The sequence below is a fragment of the Aspergillus nidulans genome, chromosome VIII (genome assembly GCF_000011425.1).
Source record: "Aspergillus nidulans FGSC A4 chromosome VIII".
Lineage (NCBI taxonomy): Eukaryota > Fungi > Ascomycota > Eurotiomycetes > Eurotiales > Aspergillaceae > Aspergillus > Aspergillus nidulans.
This window is the reverse complement of record NC_066264.1, coordinates 4,090,873-4,109,867: the sequence shown is the minus strand read 5'-3', so window position 1 is coordinate 4,109,867 and position 18,995 is coordinate 4,090,873. Positions and strand designations below refer to the sequence as shown.

At 50.5% G+C, this 18,995-nt stretch overlaps 5 protein-coding genes across 5 annotated transcripts, besides 1 other annotated feature; 3 read left to right on the top strand and 2 right to left on the bottom strand.

Annotated features, from left to right (window-relative positions):
* Positions 1-18,995: part of a sequence feature (contig 1.5 561..450355(-1)) that runs on past both edges of the window.
* On the top strand, positions 671-5,569 carry ANIA_00244 (CORVET complex membrane-binding subunit VPS8; the record flags this gene model as incomplete). The annotated part of the gene is made up of 3 exons (XM_652756.2): positions 671-1,018; positions 1,075-1,513; positions 1,573-5,569. 3 exons carry the CDS (start codon positions 671-673, stop codon positions 5,523-5,525), a joined length of 4,740 nt encoding a protein of 1,579 aa, XP_657848.2. The 3' UTR covers positions 5,526-5,569.
* On the top strand, positions 6,717-7,883 carry ANIA_00245 (protein engA; the record flags this gene model as incomplete). Its single annotated transcript, XM_652757.2, has 2 exons — positions 6,717-7,134; positions 7,202-7,883. The coding sequence occupies exons 1-2, from the start codon at positions 6,788-6,790 to the stop codon at positions 7,881-7,883; spliced, it is 1,029 nt and encodes a 342-aa protein (XP_657849.1). The 5' UTR covers positions 6,717-6,787.
* Positions 9,406-12,722, bottom strand: ANIA_00246 (putative capsular associated protein; the record flags this gene model as incomplete). Its single annotated transcript, XM_652758.1, has 7 exons — positions 9,406-10,777; positions 10,942-10,987; positions 11,082-11,451; positions 11,502-11,645; positions 11,703-12,107; positions 12,187-12,430; positions 12,679-12,722. The coding sequence occupies 7 exons, from the start codon at positions 12,720-12,722 to the stop codon at positions 9,406-9,408; spliced, it is 2,625 nt and encodes an 874-aa protein (XP_657850.1).
* Positions 13,652-17,053, top strand: ANIA_00247 (ribosome biosynthesis protein KRE33; the record flags this gene model as incomplete). The annotated part of the gene is made up of 3 exons (XM_652759.1): positions 13,652-16,647; positions 16,731-16,934; positions 17,023-17,053. The coding sequence occupies 3 exons, from the start codon at positions 13,652-13,654 to the stop codon at positions 17,051-17,053; spliced, it is 3,231 nt and encodes a 1,076-aa protein (XP_657851.1).
* On the bottom strand, positions 17,150-18,720 carry ANIA_00248 (protein pdiB; the record flags this gene model as incomplete). Its single annotated transcript, XM_050611009.1, has 3 exons — positions 18,482-18,720; positions 18,418-18,425; positions 17,150-18,356 (listed from the first exon to the last, which is right to left on the bottom strand). Exons 1-3 carry the CDS (start codon positions 18,632-18,634, stop codon positions 17,150-17,152), a joined length of 1,368 nt encoding a protein of 455 aa, XP_050469283.1. The 5' UTR covers positions 18,635-18,720.

The following is an 18,995-nucleotide window of genomic DNA, read 5'->3' as shown; positions in this document are numbered from 1 at the left end:
TGTTTCTATAAATTGTATAATTGCATAATGTTAATCTAATAAACCAATCCACGGGTGTCAGACAAACCGGCTTTATAACCAATGCGGTCTGGATAGTCATGTATTCCTCTGCTATGGATCAGGTGCTTGATGCCCATAAACAAGCATACGAATCTGTAATCACATTCGATGTTAAGCACAGCTGGCTGCCCCGTTATTAGATACATCGAAATAACACTATTATCTTACACAATGTATTTTTAAGTCCTTATTGATCCATAATATAGAAAGACCAACGAAGAATGGTTCTGTCAGTGGGCCGTGGTTCAGTCAGGAGAGCACGGACAAACCACGGAAAGCCCCAGCAGCCGCACAGCCTCCAACTCCCTCCGCAGGTCTCACCTTGACGATCTCCAATCACTCCGCGCGCTCGTGCTCCTTTCTCGCTTAGATGCGATCATTCTTTTGGGCGCCGGCGGACCTTCTTCATCTGACATTGTCGCCTTGCTTTAGAACTAGGCACCGCTCTTTACTCGACATTAACCGCCCGACTTCTCTCAGAGAACCGCCCGTCCCCGGTCTACAGTCCATTCGAGCTCAAAGCTCAAGATACGCCTCCGGCGCCAGCGCATCTTCCCTTCCGCCTTGCTGCGCACGCACTTGAAGAAATGAACATTCGGACATACCGCTGATGAGCTCCACGATCGAGGGCCGTGATGACTGGGCCCGAGAGGACGACCTCGACTTGGGACAGGACCCGAACCAGGACGAACTGCAACTGCATCCGGCGGCAGCAACCAGCAGCAACAGCAACGGCGTTATTAAGAGTGGGAACTCTTCGGAGGAATTGAAAGATGGGTCAATTGCGTATATAGAGGAGGATATACAGGATCCGGCTGCGCAGAATCATGTCTCGAGAACGGAACTCGACTCGCCCTCGCCGCTGCAGTCGCCGATCAAGTCCCCTCGTCCTGAGCTGATAGGCTCCGACGGTGTCGACGATGTTGCTTCCAACCCGGACGATACGCCGTCCCTGCATGTGGGTGTGACAATCCATCGTTTGACTGGAGAATCGCTAATGGTTTCGTTCCCTAGGGATCAATCCGGTCGTCGCCGAGTAGTAGTACACTGGCATTTCGTGGCTCTTCTCCTCTTCCCAGCCCTAGCCCGTCGCATCGTCCATTTGACCTTCGGTTCCAGTCGAGGTTGTCAGCTTCATCTCTCGGCAGCATCCGGCCGTCGTCGCCGTTTCTTGCACAAGTCCGCTCGCGAAAGTCGTCACTCACGAGCCGCTTATCCCCGGCCACCATTGAGTCTGACCAGGAGGGGCGTCAGGACCCTTGGGAAGTTGTACGCTGGACGAAGCTGAGAAAAATCACGGGCCAGGCATTTTCAGAGGTCGGCAAACGAAATTTCGGCTCCCCTACGTGTATAGTGGTTTCTACGTCTATCGTTATTGGGACTTCAAGAGGAATTGTTTTGGTATTTGATTATCAGCAGAACTTGAAGGCTGTCATTGGGCACGGGACGAAAGGTACCGCATATAATTATCATTTTGAATGTTCTCCTTGGCTGATTTTGTTCTTGCTTTAGCTGTTGAATGTGGATCAGTTCAGTCGCTGGCTCTTTCTGCAGATCATTCGACTGTTGCTGCAGGTCACGTCTCGGGTGATATATTCACATGGGAGATATCAAGGCCAGCGCGGCCTTTTCTTACCATTCCTCCTATACCTGTAAATCAGGTTGAGACGCGAACTTCTGATGGCCATATATCTGGGTCGCCGGTCATACACTTGGGATTTCTGGGAACCAGGCGCACTGCGCTCGTGTCTGCGGACAAGCGAGGAATGGCCTTTTCCCATTTAGCGACACGCGGTATGGGTGCTATGGGCCGTACGGTGAAGACAACTCGAGTTCTAGGCCGCTACCCTCAGCTGACGTCGGAGAACGCTAAGCCGCGGAAGCCGAGTTCTGTGCTTGCGTTCTCGCCTCTTCCCCTTGGGAATGTCGAACAGTCCACAGACTCTCTTGGCTTAGTTGCCATGCTTACCCCGTATTTGCTGGTGATCGTCTCTACAACGCCTGTGGCACAGACCCAACACAAATCACCTCGTCCGAAAGAGGTCGCCGCTCATGGCGCAATGACAGGCGCTCTTGCCTGGTTTCCGGCAATTAGACTGAAGGGAAGCGATTCGCAGATATCCAGGACTAAACTCGTGTACTGCTGGTCAAACTTACTAACAATACTGGATGTGCTGGAGGTGGAATCAGATGATTCATCAAGAGATCGCCCTCCGAGCTTAGAATTCCGGCCCCGAAGCAGATGGAGAGCAGACGAGGCTATCGTGGCCGTACAATGGTTGAGTCGCTCGGTGTTGGCCGTTCTGACTATCACACAGCAAATGCTAATTCTAGAGGACCACACGATGCGCGTGACTAATGCTGTTGATTTGTTGAACCGACATATTTACCATGTGGACCTGTTTTCTGCTCAACTTCACTCATTAATTGAGCAATTTAATGAAGAGGATACTTCCATGCATGGTGTTGTGGCCGACGCCTTCTATATGAGCTTCCGATCCTACAAGGGTCGGTTGTTTATGCTCGGCTTTAACGAATTATTGATCGGCAATCTATCAAATTGGGCAGATCGGCTGCTTGCTATCATGGAAGCCGGTGATTTCATTGGGGCTATTCGTCAAGCAACAGCCTATTATAGCGGAAACTCAGAAAAATTGACTGTTGGTCTTCCCGACGAAGACGCTCTGAGGCAACCCATTGTGCGTGAAAGGCTCCTGGAGATGATAACTGCATCTTTGAAGTATGCTTTTGGGCGGAACGCAGAAGCCACTAATGACCGGCTCGAGCGCCAGCAGCTGGAAGAGCTAGCTCAGGTCTCTATTTCAGCCTGTGTATGTATGGCGGACGAAGACTTCCTATGGGATGAAGTCTTTAACTGGTACGAAGAGCATGGATCCGAAGGAGTCTTCCTTGATGCGCTGGAACCATTTATTGTTGAAGGGACAGTGGTAGCTTTACCACCGACTGCCGTCAAAGCCCTGATAAACCACTTCGTCGTCACCCATACCGCTAGTCAACTGGAAGAGATACTCTGTTTGCTTGACACTAGCACGATGGATATTGACCAAGTCACAACATTGTGCAAGCAACACAACCTCTATGATGCATTTATATACGTTTGGAACCGATGTTTGGGGGATTACGTAGGGCCCTTGGAAGAGCTGATCAAATTGATCCCTTTTCAACAGTCCATAGCCAATGGGGATTCCGTCTACGAGCCCAAGGATTTTACGAACGCGATGAAAATCTTCCCATATCTCTCTTTCATTCTCACGTCACGCTCATATCCGACAGGGAGCGATATGGATGACACCGAAGCGTCACGAGCAAAGGCAGCCTTGTACGACTATTTGTTCTCTGGGACTCGTGGATCCATCTCTCCTCTGGAAGTTCTGCTGAAGTTTGACACGTCTAGCTTCATGAGCATGCTAAACGAAGCGTTCGAAGATAGCTTTCTCAATGAGCAAGATCCGGACGAGGTTCCTCAGCAACGGCTGTCTTTCAACCGACAGTATTTGATTAGCATCTTGCTCCAAACCATGACATCAGGCTCTTTCCCTGCGTCCGATTCTATATATCTGGATATGTTCATCGCTCGCAATCTTCCTAAATACCCGCAATACATCCTCCTTTCCGGGAGCACTCTCCATCAAGTCCTCGAGCGGTTGTGCCAATATCCAACTGAGGAGATGGCGGAGGATTGCGAACTGAGCGCCGAATACCTATTATCCATCTACCACCCGCCAGATATTCAAGAGATGATCCCGCTATTTCGGGAGGCGCACTTCTACAGGATTCTCAAGTCAACGTATCGCACCGAGAAGCAATTCCCGGAGCTGATACTCACGTACCTGGAAGATCCAAGTGAGCGAGAAAGAATCTTTACTTGTCTTCAGGACTGCCTCCGTCCTGGGTCTAACTTGAGTAAGAAGCAAAGACGGGCTGTTGTCGGTGTGACTGAAGCCCGTGCCCATGATATTGCGGCCATAGATGTTCGCATGGCCGCGCAGACGATGCGTGATTTCGCTCCAGAGACACATGGGACGTTTATTAAAGCTCTTCAAGACAATGACTATGACCAATACCAATATCTAGGTGTCATTGTTGAGCATAAAGTGCAACCTGCGTTGGATAACCGCAATTCCCGGTCTATTGAGAATTGGATGGTCGAACGTTACGTTCAGCTACTCTGCAAGCATGATCCTGCGAAGGTAGCCGACTTTGTGGATACCCTCCGAGAAGGGGACATTAAGCTTGAAGAGTTACTCCCGTCCATGGAGGAGTGCGGAGCGGTGGATGCCGCTGTGATACTCTTGGCCAGACAAGGGCAAATACGTGCCGCGATGGACCGTCTTATTGCACACCTGAAGACCCTAGAGTCAGGGCTGGTGGGTATCCTACAGAGCGTCCAGGAAACGCCCAATTCGGCCACCACAGCGCAAGCAATTGAAGATCTAATGGAATCTCTGAACAAGTATGCGAAAGTTGGAACGTGGCTGTGCCAAGGCCAGAGCAGGACGGCCAAAAATTCGCTTCTCGACCGGAATGGTGGGGGCAAAAACGGCTTGCAGCAACCTCTTTCGTTTGACGAGGAGCTCTGGCTCGATTTGCTCGAGGGTATTGTGCGCATCGCAAGTAGTGTCTTTGGACAGATCAATGGCGGGCTCGCGAATCAGGTAAAGACGGCAGAGAAGTCGACATCTTCGTTCGGGGCGAATGCTTCCCAGCTCGTGTCGTCGTTTCGCACCCTGGTACAAGACGTCTTCACTATCCTACTTTCGAGTACGGTCCGTACTAGCGGATCAGGCCCGGCGACGGGTGAACGCAATGATGTTGCATTTCTTCGTATCCTTCGTGCTTTCCTAACTAGAGCAGCGCGGTGGTCTCCATCCCTGCTCGAACTGCGAGCCGTTCTTGCATCGGTGTTCTCCGCCTACACTTATGAAAAGTCGCTCTTATCACTCGCGAACGGAATGCTGGACCGTGATCTATTCGTGCATGTCGATGAGGTGACCCGACTACGGCAGAGGGGATGGCGCCCGCGTGGCCAAGTCTGCGAAATCTGCCGCCAGCGCATCTGGGGCCCTGGAGTCGGCCCCCAACATTGGCATGCATGGGAAAAACGGCAAAATGAGCTAAAACAGCACCGCCTCGCCCGGCAACTAGAAGAACGGGTCGACCCTGCGACTGCGAGAGGGAAAGGCAAAGCCGTAGCATCCCCTACTGATCCGCCGCTGCACCATCTGGACCGGCACATGGGCGCGGGCACGAGCGAAGAAGCGGCGATGAAATTCCATGAAGACGAGGGTGTGACTCTAGGGGCCGTGGTGGTGTTCTCATGTCGGCACCTCTATCATCGCCAGTGTCTGGTGGATATTGGGCAGTCACGGCCGACTCGGCAGCGACAGCATGACGGGGAGTGGGAGATGTTGGTGTGTCCGGTTTGTCCTGTACATAGCGAATGAGCATGAGCGATCTGCATTTTATGTTACATTAGTATAGTTCATATAGGCGTTATTCATCGGTGTGACCGACTGTCTTGCTAGTTTGATCACGGAGGATACCTAAGGATCTCATCTCCGAACCCTACTCTTCAGCGCTTAGATGGGAAGGTATCTGCCCCGGGACGAAGGTCGAGACTCATCTGGACTGAGGATCATCGTTGGACTGGACAGCGACAATGGCTACGAGCAGAAACACCGGTGCCGGGGTAGGTCAAGGAAAAGGGTATAGTCACGACGCCCAGGGACGATCAGCAGACCCAATCAGGCACTGCAGCCGCCTCCCGTCGTGACCGAGGACTCGAGTCAAAGCTTGACTCCCTTCTCTTCCTCCTTCTCATCTCCTTCATCGCCAATCAATTCTGACTAGACTTCATCTTTTCCAATCACACTCCCTGATCGCGGAATCTCAAATCACCTGCTTTTCCTCACGTTACATGTGAACTCGAGCGAACCCCTGCGGATGTGAGTCCTTCAGACTACATGACCCTGCACGAGTTTCGGCTTCGACATTCAGAAAAATGCGGAGGATGTGTGGAAGCGCTAAATGATACTTGGTGAGTGTGATGCCACGACACTCTAATCTGAAACGTGCTCTCTATACTGACACCTGAGTCTAGTACCTGGGTCCTGATAGTAGGCCTGGTTCGCGCGCTTTATCCCGACTTTCCGCATGAGACAAGGACCCTCATTGCAAGTTTGAATATACCTCCAAGTGGTTTCTGAATCCGTCCCTGTCGCAGCCTTCCCGGCGGAAGCGCGTTCCATCGAACAATCAACCCCTCGCTCCCGTCTTCTCGGCCCCTGGCCTACTAACAATCTGGGTTTCCACCAATCCGTCTACTTCTTGTGCGTTCCCGCAGATGCACTCGGCATGCCACTGCCAGCATTTAGGCTTTAGCCTGCGTTTGAAGCCGGGGTCTAGTAAAAGTCCCAAGACCGGGTCCGGTGCACGGATTTGTGGCCGATGATACCTCTATAGTTTTGTCTATGGCTTTATGGCACTTTCTTTTGAGGGGTCCAAAGAGGGCCGGGGTGGGATGGGGGGTCGAAGGAAGTGGAAGATGGCCATACATTCCTATAAAGGCCCGTCCTTGTCAGGGCATTTGTCTGGAGTCAGTCCTGAAGGCAAGAGCAAAGCATTGCGCTGCCACTTCTGATATATCAGTTTTTACCATATTTCCTAGTCTGACTCGTGCTCTCCGTCGAATCGTTGCCTTGTAAAAATGCGCCTTACGTCTTTGTTTCCAGCCTTGAGTCTGGCAGCTGAGCTTGCCAGTGCTGCCTATGTGCTGCAGGACGACTACAGCCCCGATGTGTTTTTCGACAAGTTTACATTCTTTACAGATGCTGATCCGACCCACGGCCATGTCGACTACGTTGATCGAGGCACGGCGCAGAGCGCAGGCCTAATCTCCTCAGGCTCTTCCGTCTACATGGGCGTTGACCACACCAACATCGCCAGCTCGGGCCGCCAAAGCGTGCGTCTTTCAAGCACGCAGACCTACCACCACGGCCTCTTCATCATCGACCTTTCACACATGCCTACAGGCTGCGGTACCTGGCCGGCCTTGTAAGTCCATCCGACACTAACCTATCAAATCCATTTCAACAGAAACAAGGGCACTGATAGACTACAGCTGGATTCTCGGCCCGGACTGGCCCAACGGCGGTGAGATTGACGTTATTGAAAACGTCAACGTCGCAACGAACAACCACATGACCTTGCACACCAGTGATGGCTGCACAATCGACTCTTCCGGTTTCACAGGAACCCTGCTCACCTCAAACTGCTTCGTCAATGCTCCCGGCCAAGCCAACAATGCCGGCTGCGGCATTCAATCCCCCGACAGCAACTCCTACGGCGCTGGGTTCAATTCCAACTCCGGCGGCGTCTATGCCACCGAATGGACGAGTGACCATATCTCAATTTGGTTTTTCCCGCGCAGTTCTATTCCCTCTGATATCACGGCTGGGAATCCAGATCCGAGTACATGGGGCACACCTGCAGCACGATTTGCAGGGAACTGCGACATTGAGTCCCACTTCACAGATATGCAGATTATCTTTGATATCACGTTTTGCGGGGACTGGGCAGGGAATGTCTGGGAAAGCAGTACTTGCGCTTCGTTGGGTAGCTGCACTGATTATGTGTCGAACAATCCAGAGGCATTTGCGGATGCTTACTGGGATATTAATTCTCTTAGGGTTTATCAGGATTCGGCGGCTGCGAAGAGGGATGAGATTGAGGGGCGGGAGAAGACAAGTGCTAAAGGTTTTCCGAGGAAGTCGATGAGGGCGAGGAGAGACGCTGGATTATAGCTCTGAGATGAAAGGACATTATCTTTCAAGTATATATTAGCACATACCTGGTTAGTTTGAGGTCCTGTGGGGGTTGTGTTTTTGGAGGATTTGCTGGGATCTGGAGACTGTACATATTTTGAGTTACCGAGAAGGGAACACGGACCAATGTTTATGGTAAATTTAAACGCAGCGGTAGTTCGTTTCAAATTTAGACAAGTTCCTCAAACCCTCTGTTAGATGCTTTGCTCCTAGGCCTTGGTTTATCATCTGCGTCGGTAAGGGCAAGAGAAGCTTGTGCGTTTACTTTCCCTCATATGAGAGACCAAGCAAGGGCTACGGCCAAAACATACATACAGCATTGATATCCACCATACCTACGTCAACAGAGTAACCACTTCGTCGATCTACCCTGAGCCAGGTTGGAGACCTGACTAGATTCCTCCGTTCTTCATTTATGAATTGGTATGATCCTTTCCGTCTCCTGCAGCACTAATCTTCAGATACGGTGGCATTACTTTTGTCAATTTCGGTTTCTCAATGGCAAGGCAAGCTTCCTAATATCAGATTTCAGCGAGTAGACGGCGTTTGAGCAATAATGCCTATGATGATATAACCTACTGATGACATACTATTCAGCCAAAAGACAACAAATTCGCACACTAATTCTCAATTCCGTTACCCACCTCCCTGCCCATTTTAGGTAAATCAGGAAAGCACGGGTGCTTGAGATGGGCAAATGGCGTTCTGGTCCCCACAATAATTACTTTCATTGGAAAGATAACAATGGCGATTGATTGCTGAAGTACAGAATAGGACTGGAGGATTTGCCAAAGGCCTCTCGCAGTTGGTCCATGCTTCAACTTATTAAAACTTGGGTATGAATAAAGAAGCTGGGGACAGAGGCTTTGCTAGAAGGCTTGGGACTGAGGGAGTCTAACAGAGGACGAGCGACATAATAAGATTTATATGGCATAGTAAATTGAAGGATGACATGGCGAGAATCTGATAGGGGAACATGGTGCCGCATATTCATGCCAGCAAATGTCCAGCAAACAAGCTCTTTCCCCATTGAGATGTCAGGCTTCTAGAGTGATGCCCTCGTCATCTTCATCAGGGCCTCCGACTTCATGTTTGTATACAGACCCTTGTTCTGCTGCTGCTGCCAGTCCCTCATAACCCAGCTCCGATGCGGCATAATTGCAGGTTGATCTCACCAATACCCTGGGCTAAGATATTTGAAGTTCGAATTTCTACTGGTGATATTGCATACTAAATGGAAGTGATGGTTCAGGGAGGGTGTGGTTATTTTATGCCTAAGGAAAAAATATTGCTGACTATTTTTATGAGCCCTACATAATGATCTCTAATCAAATACTTAAGAAATATGTCAGCATTCATTGTCGCTAAAAGGCTTTGAGTATTGACATATCTAGTTATATAGTATGCCAAAGGTGTTAGTACATTACGCCGGACGAAAGGCGAAGTGCGAGTCAACCACACTAAGGAAAGGGCCATTAGTACTTTTATTAACCAGAGAAGATTATGAAGGGAATTTGAAGCCCAGCGTATCCCGTCGATCATCGGTCAATCGGCCCCATTCCAATAAAAGACGGAAGAAGTATATCTCCATGTCTTCCTTTCGTAAAGCCGTTTCTGCCCACTTGCGGCCTTCCTCGGCGATCCATCGGCCTTGAACATCATGGCGCTTCACCTCTATTTTACGTCCGTCGACGTTGGCATCCACCCCAGCGAAGTATGCAAGTGTGCTCCATAGCCCGTGTAAACGAACATCGACAGGTGCGTAGTGCAGCCAGGGAGTGACGCGCGAGTCGAACCATTGCCTGAAAAGACCCGTTTTAAAGGGGAGACTCCTGCTCTGTAAGAAAGGTAAGAAGCGGCCGCTGAAACCGGCACCGTCAGAATCAAAGAGGTAGCGATATCGCCAATGATCTTGGAAGTCGACCCGGCCGCCTGGGCCGAGCTCATCCTTCTGATCAGTGCAGTCTTCGTTTCGGCAGCGGACAATGGGATCGGTAATGCTGACAGAGGCGTTCAGGCCTAGAACTTGTGTGGGCGCGAGGCCGTCGAATATTTGGTAGGAGTACGATTTTGGTTCGTCGGTGGGCAATAATATTGAGACGTGATTATATGTGTTGTTGTTAACCAAGTGTGCGAGGCGCTGCCGAGGCATTCCCTTCCATCTTCCTTCGTGACTTACACCTTCCGTTGTGCTACCGATCCAGAAGAGGGTGTTCTCTTTCTCGGTGTACCTGGAATCCGGGTGCTCACCGGAAGGCTCGTATTTGATCTTGTCAACGTAATTCCAGGGACTCGGGAATATGATGTCGTTGAATACGGATGTCGAACTCTGGCTGAAGACAGGTACTAATTCTTGGGTGATTCTGAACGTCGCAGGGGATAGAAAGAGCCCATGCATGTGAGCAAGGTCAGGTTGATGACAGATATCAGACGTCACGGACCAGTCCGTTGGAAACTGGCCCATTGAGTGCGGGCGGATGCATCCAATGCAGAGATCATGTTTGTCCCATACTCGTTGGGTCCGGGCCTTTGAACCAGGTGGACAAGCAGGGGCAACATAGGGGTCGAATATTTTTTGGAAAGAACGGTCGATAAACATGGTCTCCGGTGTTTGATCGGCTGGCTCAATGGGGCCCCAGGTTGCATCGCGCTCCGGCGACCATTCGTCTGAAATATCGTCATCAGCTGGCAGCTGTTGCGCTTTCGCTCGGTTCTGAAGTTCAGCTATCTTTTCCCAAGGCGCTATAACTCGAGGTTCATCATCTAGATTGAAAGCCAAATCCATGTCAGGAAGATGCTCGGAGAAATTTTCAATCATTCTGCCCGCACTCTGAACCATCCAAGCATGTGTCGGTTTGATGCCTTCTTGAATTCTAACCGTGCCATTGCGAATACTCAGGGCGCCAATATCATTTTCCGGGTTCGTGGCAAGCTTCTGGGTCATAGTGCGAATCTCGTGCGGGGCTAAGGCGCGAAATGGGAGAAGGTTCGCATAGATGCCGTCGAATTCGTCAATCGTAACGGAAGACCTGCTTACGGCATAGTCATACCATTTGTCGAAGCCTCTACGAGATCATTAGAACCTAGTTTCGTAGGTGTAGTGGAGGAGGACTAACGGTGGGGGATGTTGATTGTATCTTAGCCGATACTGCTGAACAGCTTCTGCCAGATTACTACTTTCCTTGGCAGTCTTCAGCCATATATCGTGACTCTTTGCAGCTTCGTGTATAAGCAAATCAATCGGATGCGTGTGACTTAATCTTGACTGGCCCAGTACCCAGATTAGACCAGTGCCGAACATTACGGCAATTGTGAGCCGTGAAATCAAGTTAAGCCGATGCAAGAATTGTGGTTCCTCTTCAGAAGCTGTACGAGACAGCAAGAATAGTAACCCTCCAAGACATAATAAGAAGAGCGCCGCGAAGGCATGCGATGCGGGGATCAAGGGAAACGGTTCTTGTCCTTCAAACAATGTCGACATTAGATTGAAGTAACTCGCGATAAAGCCGGCTAAAACACAGAGCCCGGCCATGCCATAGTAAGGGAGCTATTTGTATTAGACTTTGACTATAACGACTTAGAGTAATCGGAACCTACCAGCTGAGATGCCGACACGGTAAGAATAGTAATCAATACGGCCTGCCCCCAAGCGCTCCTAAGGTAATGGGAAGTGACAAAGGTACCAGCTTCGGCCGTAGCTGTTAAATAGATGACCCAACCTGCCAGGGAAAGGACGACTCCCTATGAAATGCGAACATTAGGTGCATTGGCCAAGTGTTGAAGTCAGGTAATACTCACGAGAAGGCTATAACCCCAGGACAGCAACGTCTGTAGCTTTCTTCCATCTCGCCGGACTCCTTCGCCGGACAGCTCCGCTCCGCCAGTCAGGATTAGACAATCAAGAACAAAGGCGAGAATTCTGAGAGTTTGCAATCTGAAATGTTTCCCAGATACTATGGGGCAAATATATGTCGAGTGCCGAGCATCCTGGAATGTTGTAATTATAAAGCCGCTTAATGCTAAGAGAGCCGCAGGTATGATACATCGTAGGCGGCTTTGCAGAATTATAGACCGAAGGCGGCTCGCAAATGTGATCGGTATGCAAAGCAAATCGTCCTCCGCATCATCTGGTCGAGTCCAATTCCGAGTAGCTCGTTGGTTGCGCCAGAGGTCGTAGATCGCGACCAAGAACGGAATCAGATACTAAAGTGAACAGAATTCTGTAAGTATCCATGCAGACAAGGGGGTGGAACACTCGTCTTGTTCTCATTGTGGAACTTACAGAATATCCAGTAGGTGCGCACTCAATGTTATCTGTAATATAGCGAAAGAGAGCAATCCGCGCACAGGACACTCCTGAAAGAACGCCGACTTTCAACCACCACTTCAATGTCCGCTCGTCCTTTGCAACGTCGTCAACGCCGGTGGAAGACAGTACTTCCGCAGTGGATTGATCAAGCTCGGTGAGGGGGATGGTAGAGTATTTGACGGGAGTAGGGGAGACTGTCGGTATTCGATGGACGAATCTGCTCAGAATCAATAGAGAGATGCCTGACAGAAAACAAGCTAGGACAGCGGTGTGAAGAGGATGGTCTTGAGAGAAGGAAAAAACTGTTAGCACTAACATGGAATGCTGCCTGGTACTCGAGAGGGTGGCTTACCGAAAGCAAACGTTGTGTTATAGGAAGTAGCAATAAAGGTGCATGAAAATAAGAAAGCCCTGCAGATGTTAGCTCATAGAACCGCTGGCATGCGGGGAAGCTCGTATACCAACCCTAGTAAAGCTCGAAGGCCGTTTTCCACAGATAAACGAATCATAGCGGCACAAGTAGTGAAAGGGTCCAATCCATTATTGGGGCACTATCTGTCGACTGCAGCTCTCATTGACACCAACACATGTGAGTGCGCAAGAAGATGTTCGAAAGAGCGTACAGAATATGGAGTCAGGGTCCCCAATGTCGGGAAGGGCCCAAGGACAGTGGAGACTGTACGAGGTTGGAGGAGGAATTGTATGTGGTTGGAGGTAGACAGCATCAGGAACTGAATATTATCAAGCAGGAAAGGGGCGTCTATAATTAGTTGAGAGAAGTCTCCTCAGATAACTTGATCAAAAGGTGATTGCGTCAACAATATGGGAAAACCATGGGCGATGGAACCAGACCCGCGCTTGACAGTGGGATCACCGGCTAGGGAACACTAGCCCGCCCACTAAGGGCGAGGGTTGGCCCCCGATAAGCAAGCAGGCACCGCCAAGTGGGGGTCATTCTATCTAAACAGCAGGTCCGGGAAAATCCTCATTGCGACAAAGCAAGAAAATAATGGGTCTGCCTCAGATTGATGACGACCACTATCCTAATCTCGCAAACTCCCAACGACCCTATCGTTGTACAGGTACATTGCACTTTGGACTTTGTGTATGAAGCATATCCTTGGCATGTCATGCACGCAGGGTAGTACATATAGGACGCTAAAGTGCTATCAGCGACAAATCACAGGCGGCTAGGCCAGGATATCTCAGGCATGTGGCCTATCCAGCCTATCGAACAAAAAAAAATCAGTTCAATGACGGGCCCAAGCCTTAATCTACTGGTTGTATAATGACCTGCCAGTACACGTGACCTTTAGGCGGAGTAGAAAGCGGTAAATAACTCTCTGGCAGAATAAAACACCGCCGACTTTTTTTTTTAATGCAGAGACTTCGCGTGCAGTATCTTCTAGAGTTCAGAGATCTAGCGGTTGCATGAAAGATGCCTCGGAAAGCGATTGACTCGCGCATTCCGGCGCTTATTCAGAATAGCATTCAGGAGAAGAAGCGCAACTTCTTCGTTGTCGTGGGTGACCGCGCAAAAGATATCATCGTCAACCTTTACCATATCAGATCGCAATTCGATGTTAAGCAGAACAAGTCCGTGCTATGGGCCTACAAGAAGGACCTCCTGGGCTTTACAAGCCATCGAAAGAAGCGGGAGGCAAAAATAAAGAGGGAGGTAAAACGGGGCATTCGAGAACCGAATGAGGAGGACCCTTTCGAACTGTTTGTCACCCTCAATCAGATCCGTTATGTGTACTATAAGGAAACGGAGAAGATTCTGGGAAACACATATGGCATGTGTATCCTCCAGGACTTTGAGGCGATCACACCAAATCTCCTCGCGCGAACCATCGAGACAGTCGAAGGCGGCGGTACAGTGATCATGCTATTGAAGAGCATGAACAGTTTAAAACAGCTCTACACGTTATCGATGGACATTCACTCGAGATACCGAACGGAGGCACACGATGATGTGGTCGCACGATTTAACGAGCGTTTCATCCTGTCCCTTGGTAGCTGCGACTCCTGCTTGGTCATCGACGACGAGATGAATGTGCTGCCAATTTCCGGCGGAAAGAATGTGAAGCCGCTTCCACCACCCGATGAGACTGATGGAACTAGCAAGGGTACAAAGAAGGAACTGGAGAAGATTAAAGATGATCTGGCAGAGTCCCAGCCTGTTGGGTCCCTGGTCAACCTGGCACGAACTGTTGACCAAGCTAAGGCACTGCTCACTTTCGTCGATGCGATTGCCGAAAAAACGCTTCGAAGCACTGTTACGCTGACTGCCGCCAGAGGTCGCGGTAAATCCGCAGCTCTTGGTGTCGCTATCGCGGCGGCAATTGCCTACGGTTACAGCAACATCTTCATCACCTCGCCAAGTCCGGAGAACTTGAAGACTTTGTTTGAATTCATCTTCAAGGGCTTTGATGCTCTCGGCTATGCCGACCACGCCGATTACACCATTCTCCAGTCTACCAACCCTGATTTCAACAAGGCTATTGTTCGCGTCAACATCCATCGCCAACATCGCCAGACAATTCAATACATTCAACCTCAGGACGCTCATGTGCTAGGACAGGCAGAACTCCTGGTCATTGATGAAGCCGCAGCCATTCCGTTACCGCTCGTCCGAAAGCTGATGGGCCCGTATCTAGTTTTCATGGCTTCCACAATAAACGGTTACGAGGGAACTGGCAGGTCTCTCTCTCTAAAACTGATCCAACAGCTCCGCGAACAATCAAGAGGCGGTGCAAAGATTGCCGGGGATGACACTGATGTTGCTTCGCGAGCGACTGGAAAGATTGAGAAGAACTCCGACAAGGGCTTAGGTGGTCGGTCACTGCGAGAAATCACTCTGTCCGAACCTATCAGATACGCCCCTGGTGACTCTGTCGAGAAGTGGTTGAATAGGGTTCTATGTCTCGATGCGACACTACCGAAGTCAAAAATGAACACTCAGGGATGCCCTCATCCCTCTCAATGCCAGCTGCTCCAGGTAAACCGAGACACTCTGTTCTCGTTCCATCCTGTCTCCGAAAAGTTCCTCCAGCAGATGATGGCTCTTTATGTCGCCAGCCACTACAAGAACACTCCCAATGATCTCCAACTGATGAGCGATGCCCCAGCACACCAGCTGTTTGTGCTCGTCCCACCGATTGACGAGGACGCCGCCAAGTTACCAGAGCCACTTTGCGTCATCCAGGTTGCCCTGGAAGGTCGCATTAGCCGACAGAGCGTTCTCAACAGCTTGAGCCGTGGTCAGCGAGCTGGTGGCGATTTGATCCCCTGGCTTGTCAGCCAACAGTTCCAAGATGAAGATTTCGCCAGTCTCTCTGGAGCTCGAATTGTCCGCATCGCCACGAACCCTGAATACCTGAGCATGGGCTATGGATCCCGCGCTTTGGAGCTCTTGGTAGACTTCTTTGAAGGTAAATTCACCGACTTGTCAGAAAACATTGTGGACACCCAAGAAGAGATGGTCCGGGTTACCGACGAAGAGCTCGCAAACTCGAACCTACTCGATGACAACATTCAAGTCCGCGATATCCGCTCCATGCCGCCGCTTTTTGGCAAGCTGTCCGAGCGTCGACCAGATCAGTTGGACTATCTCGGCGTCAGCTACGGTCTCACACCAGCCCTCCACAAATTCTGGAAGCGAGCTTCTTTCACCCCTGTATACCTCCGCCAAACACCAAACGACCTCACCGGCGAACACTCGTGCGTCATGCTTCGAACGCTTTCTACTGGCTCAAACGACATCAGCTGGCTCGGTGCTTTCGCGCGCGACTTCCACCGCCGCTTCATCTCCCTTCTTTCCTACCAATTCCGAACATTCGCATCCGTCCTCTCCCTCAGCATCGGCGAGTCCGCGACTGCAGGCGCCAAGCTCGACCCGTCTCTCGCCCCGTCGCCTCTCACAAAATCCGATCTCGATGCAGCCTTCTCCCCCTTCGACCTTAAGCGCCTAGACAGCTATGCAAACAACCTTCTCGACTACCACGTCATCCTAGATATGGTGCCCATCATTGCAACATGGTACTTCTCCGGCCGCCTTGCTGGTAAAGTCAACCTCTCCGGTGTGCAGCAGTCCATCCTCCTCGCCATCGGTTTGCAACGCAAATCACTTGATGACGTGGAGAAGGAACTCAGTCTCCCCTCATCTCAATTGCTCGCCATGTTCCTTAAGATCGTCCGTAAGGTCTCCACTCACTTCCGCTCTCTTGAAGAGAGCGCTGTCGCAGATACCCTCCCTGCGGAGAATGTACCCGCCACCTCAGCCGCCGCCGATGCACATGACGAAGTCGTCGACGAGCGCTTCAAGCCCCTCGAGACTAGTCTTGACGACGAGCTGCGTGAAGGCGGTGAGGAAATCAACGCGGAGATGCGCGAGAAACAGCGCGCCCTGATTGATGCATTACCTCTCGACAAGTGAGTCATTTCTCTTTTACTTACTAAATATACCGGAAAGCGAGTCCTCCGCGAGCGAACAATAACTGATTTGCAGCCTCCAGATACGAGATAAGTAATGGCGATGCAGGGTGGGAAGAAGCAGAGAAACAGATCCGTTCTGGCGGCGCCGCAACCGTCAGCGTCAAGTCATCGAAGCAAAATAAACGCAAGAAGGGTGAGACTGCGCGAGAGATATACGAACAGGAGATAGAGTCCAAGAGACAAAAGATCATCCAGAAAGGGACAGAGGGAAAGAAGAAGAAGAGGTAGTCTGATATCTATTCACTAGACAGCTTGGGTCATTGTGGAATGTTTAATGGTGTCCCGTTTGTTCGAGTAACGTTTTGTATATAGGTTAATCGGGTATATCCAAAAGTTGAAATAGAGGCTACGTTGCGTGCCGACGCTTATGAAGAAGAAAGTTTCATTCTCGCTATTGTGCTTTTTGTGTAGATAACCTTCAATGACAGTTGCCCATATTTTACAGTTCATCATGATCAGCCTTCTTTGCAGCTTCATCCGTCGTAACCACAATGCCCTCTGGGAGCTTGTTTCGAGGCCCTTCGCCCAGCCGAATGGCATCAATCCATGCTTCTACCCGTACTGGACTAAAATCTGCACGATCCGAAGAGTCGTACAGTCTCCACCAACCCCTTCGGGCGTTCAAAGCAACGATCTCGACAGACTTCGAATCCTCAGGCAAGCCAAGTCCAGCTCTAAGAGCCTTGGCCGCGGCATTCGACGCAGGGACGCTATACAGCGGGAAAAGCTTGGTTTTCCTCTGAGTATGTTTATGCGCAACCTCCGCTAGACTCTCAAGTGCCTCTTTGGTGGAAGCGCTGGCCTCGGTGTCAGGGTCACCAGACTCTGGTATGAGAGCAAGGACACAAGTGCCAGACTTGGGTGCTAGGCAAACTGCTTCTAGAGCATCGGGGGTTCCGAGGGTGTCGATAGCGGGCGGGGGAGTAGGCGTTGGGGCGGAATGTTTAGCTTCTATAGTAGAATCCTCAGAGCCCAAAGGTTCATTTGATGTTGGTTCCTTTCCGGACGCGCTCGACTTTGAAGAGTGGCTCTTTGTTTTCTCAGTAGCGGGAGCAGGATCAGCATTAGGAGCAGCTGCTTGACTGAAAAACTCGACGATTGGACCCTTTTTAAGTTCACCGTTGTAAACAATATGTTCTTTTCCGTTTCCAGGAAGCAAAACTAGGCTTGGAAACTCCGCAATACCAAACCTGTCTACGGCAGCGGTTTCCTTGTCGCGGATTTGGGCGACTTTAATGCTACCCAGAAAGTCGATCGCGAGGGCGCGGATCAAAGAGCTTGTTGTGCCTTTCTCAGTGAAAAGGATGGCCTTCGGTGTTTCCCCGTCCTCAGAAAGCCACTCATCCAAGTTCTTATCCGTGATCCTCTTTACATGGTTCGGGATCCTCTCCGCTACCGCGTCGACAATTGCTTTGGCGGTCCTAGGCCCTTGGTAATCCTCAACTCTGGGTTTTCCAGGTTTTTTGGACGGCGTCACAATCTTCAGCGTCGGGAAGCCTTGAACTCCCATCTGCCCACAGAATGGTTTATTCGCATCGTCGTCGCAGTTGACGGCCGCAACCTTGGCCAAACCGTCCAGGTTCTTCGCGGCTTTCTCGTAGGCAGGTTTCAAGTTCTGGCAATGGCCGCACCAGGGCGCATAAAACCTATAGAGTTCGGAGCATTCAGGAAACGCTCGTAGCACGTCTGCGAGGTATGGGGGCTTACTCAACGATCTGATCCTGTGTTAGCTTGAATTCGAGGTACTTGAGGGCCGAATGGTACCACGTACGGAGGTGTAGTTTGAATTAGCAATGAGTTGGTTGTAACTCTTCTGATTGACCTGAAGAACGGGGGATTTCTTAGTATAAAGTCCGTCCGCATTAACTGGCAGAGCTGCCAGAAGCGACGCGACGAGGAGAAGCGCAGAACTCGGCTGCAGCATAGTGTTAGTGTGGGATTACTACCTGGCTAATTGTACGATATGGACGAGCAAGTCAATGGTCATAGATTAAACATGTCAGAGAGGACAAGAGTTGTATTTGAGCTATGGCAGGACAGGGCTGGAGGAATTAAAGCAAGGTGTCCTCAGTCCTGACGCTCGTGAGTCTTGGCATGTCACGGTTGCCAACTCCGCCCCCGCAGTTTACGATATCTCACTATATCTCCCGCATGTATTCACTTTTTATATTTCACTTTCTGGACCATCACTTCGTTGGGTTCACTGCCCACGGACTCGGATGAGTTGTCAACAGATGCTCCGTGATCTTGCTACAAAAGCTACGAGTCTAGGAATCCCCTACCCG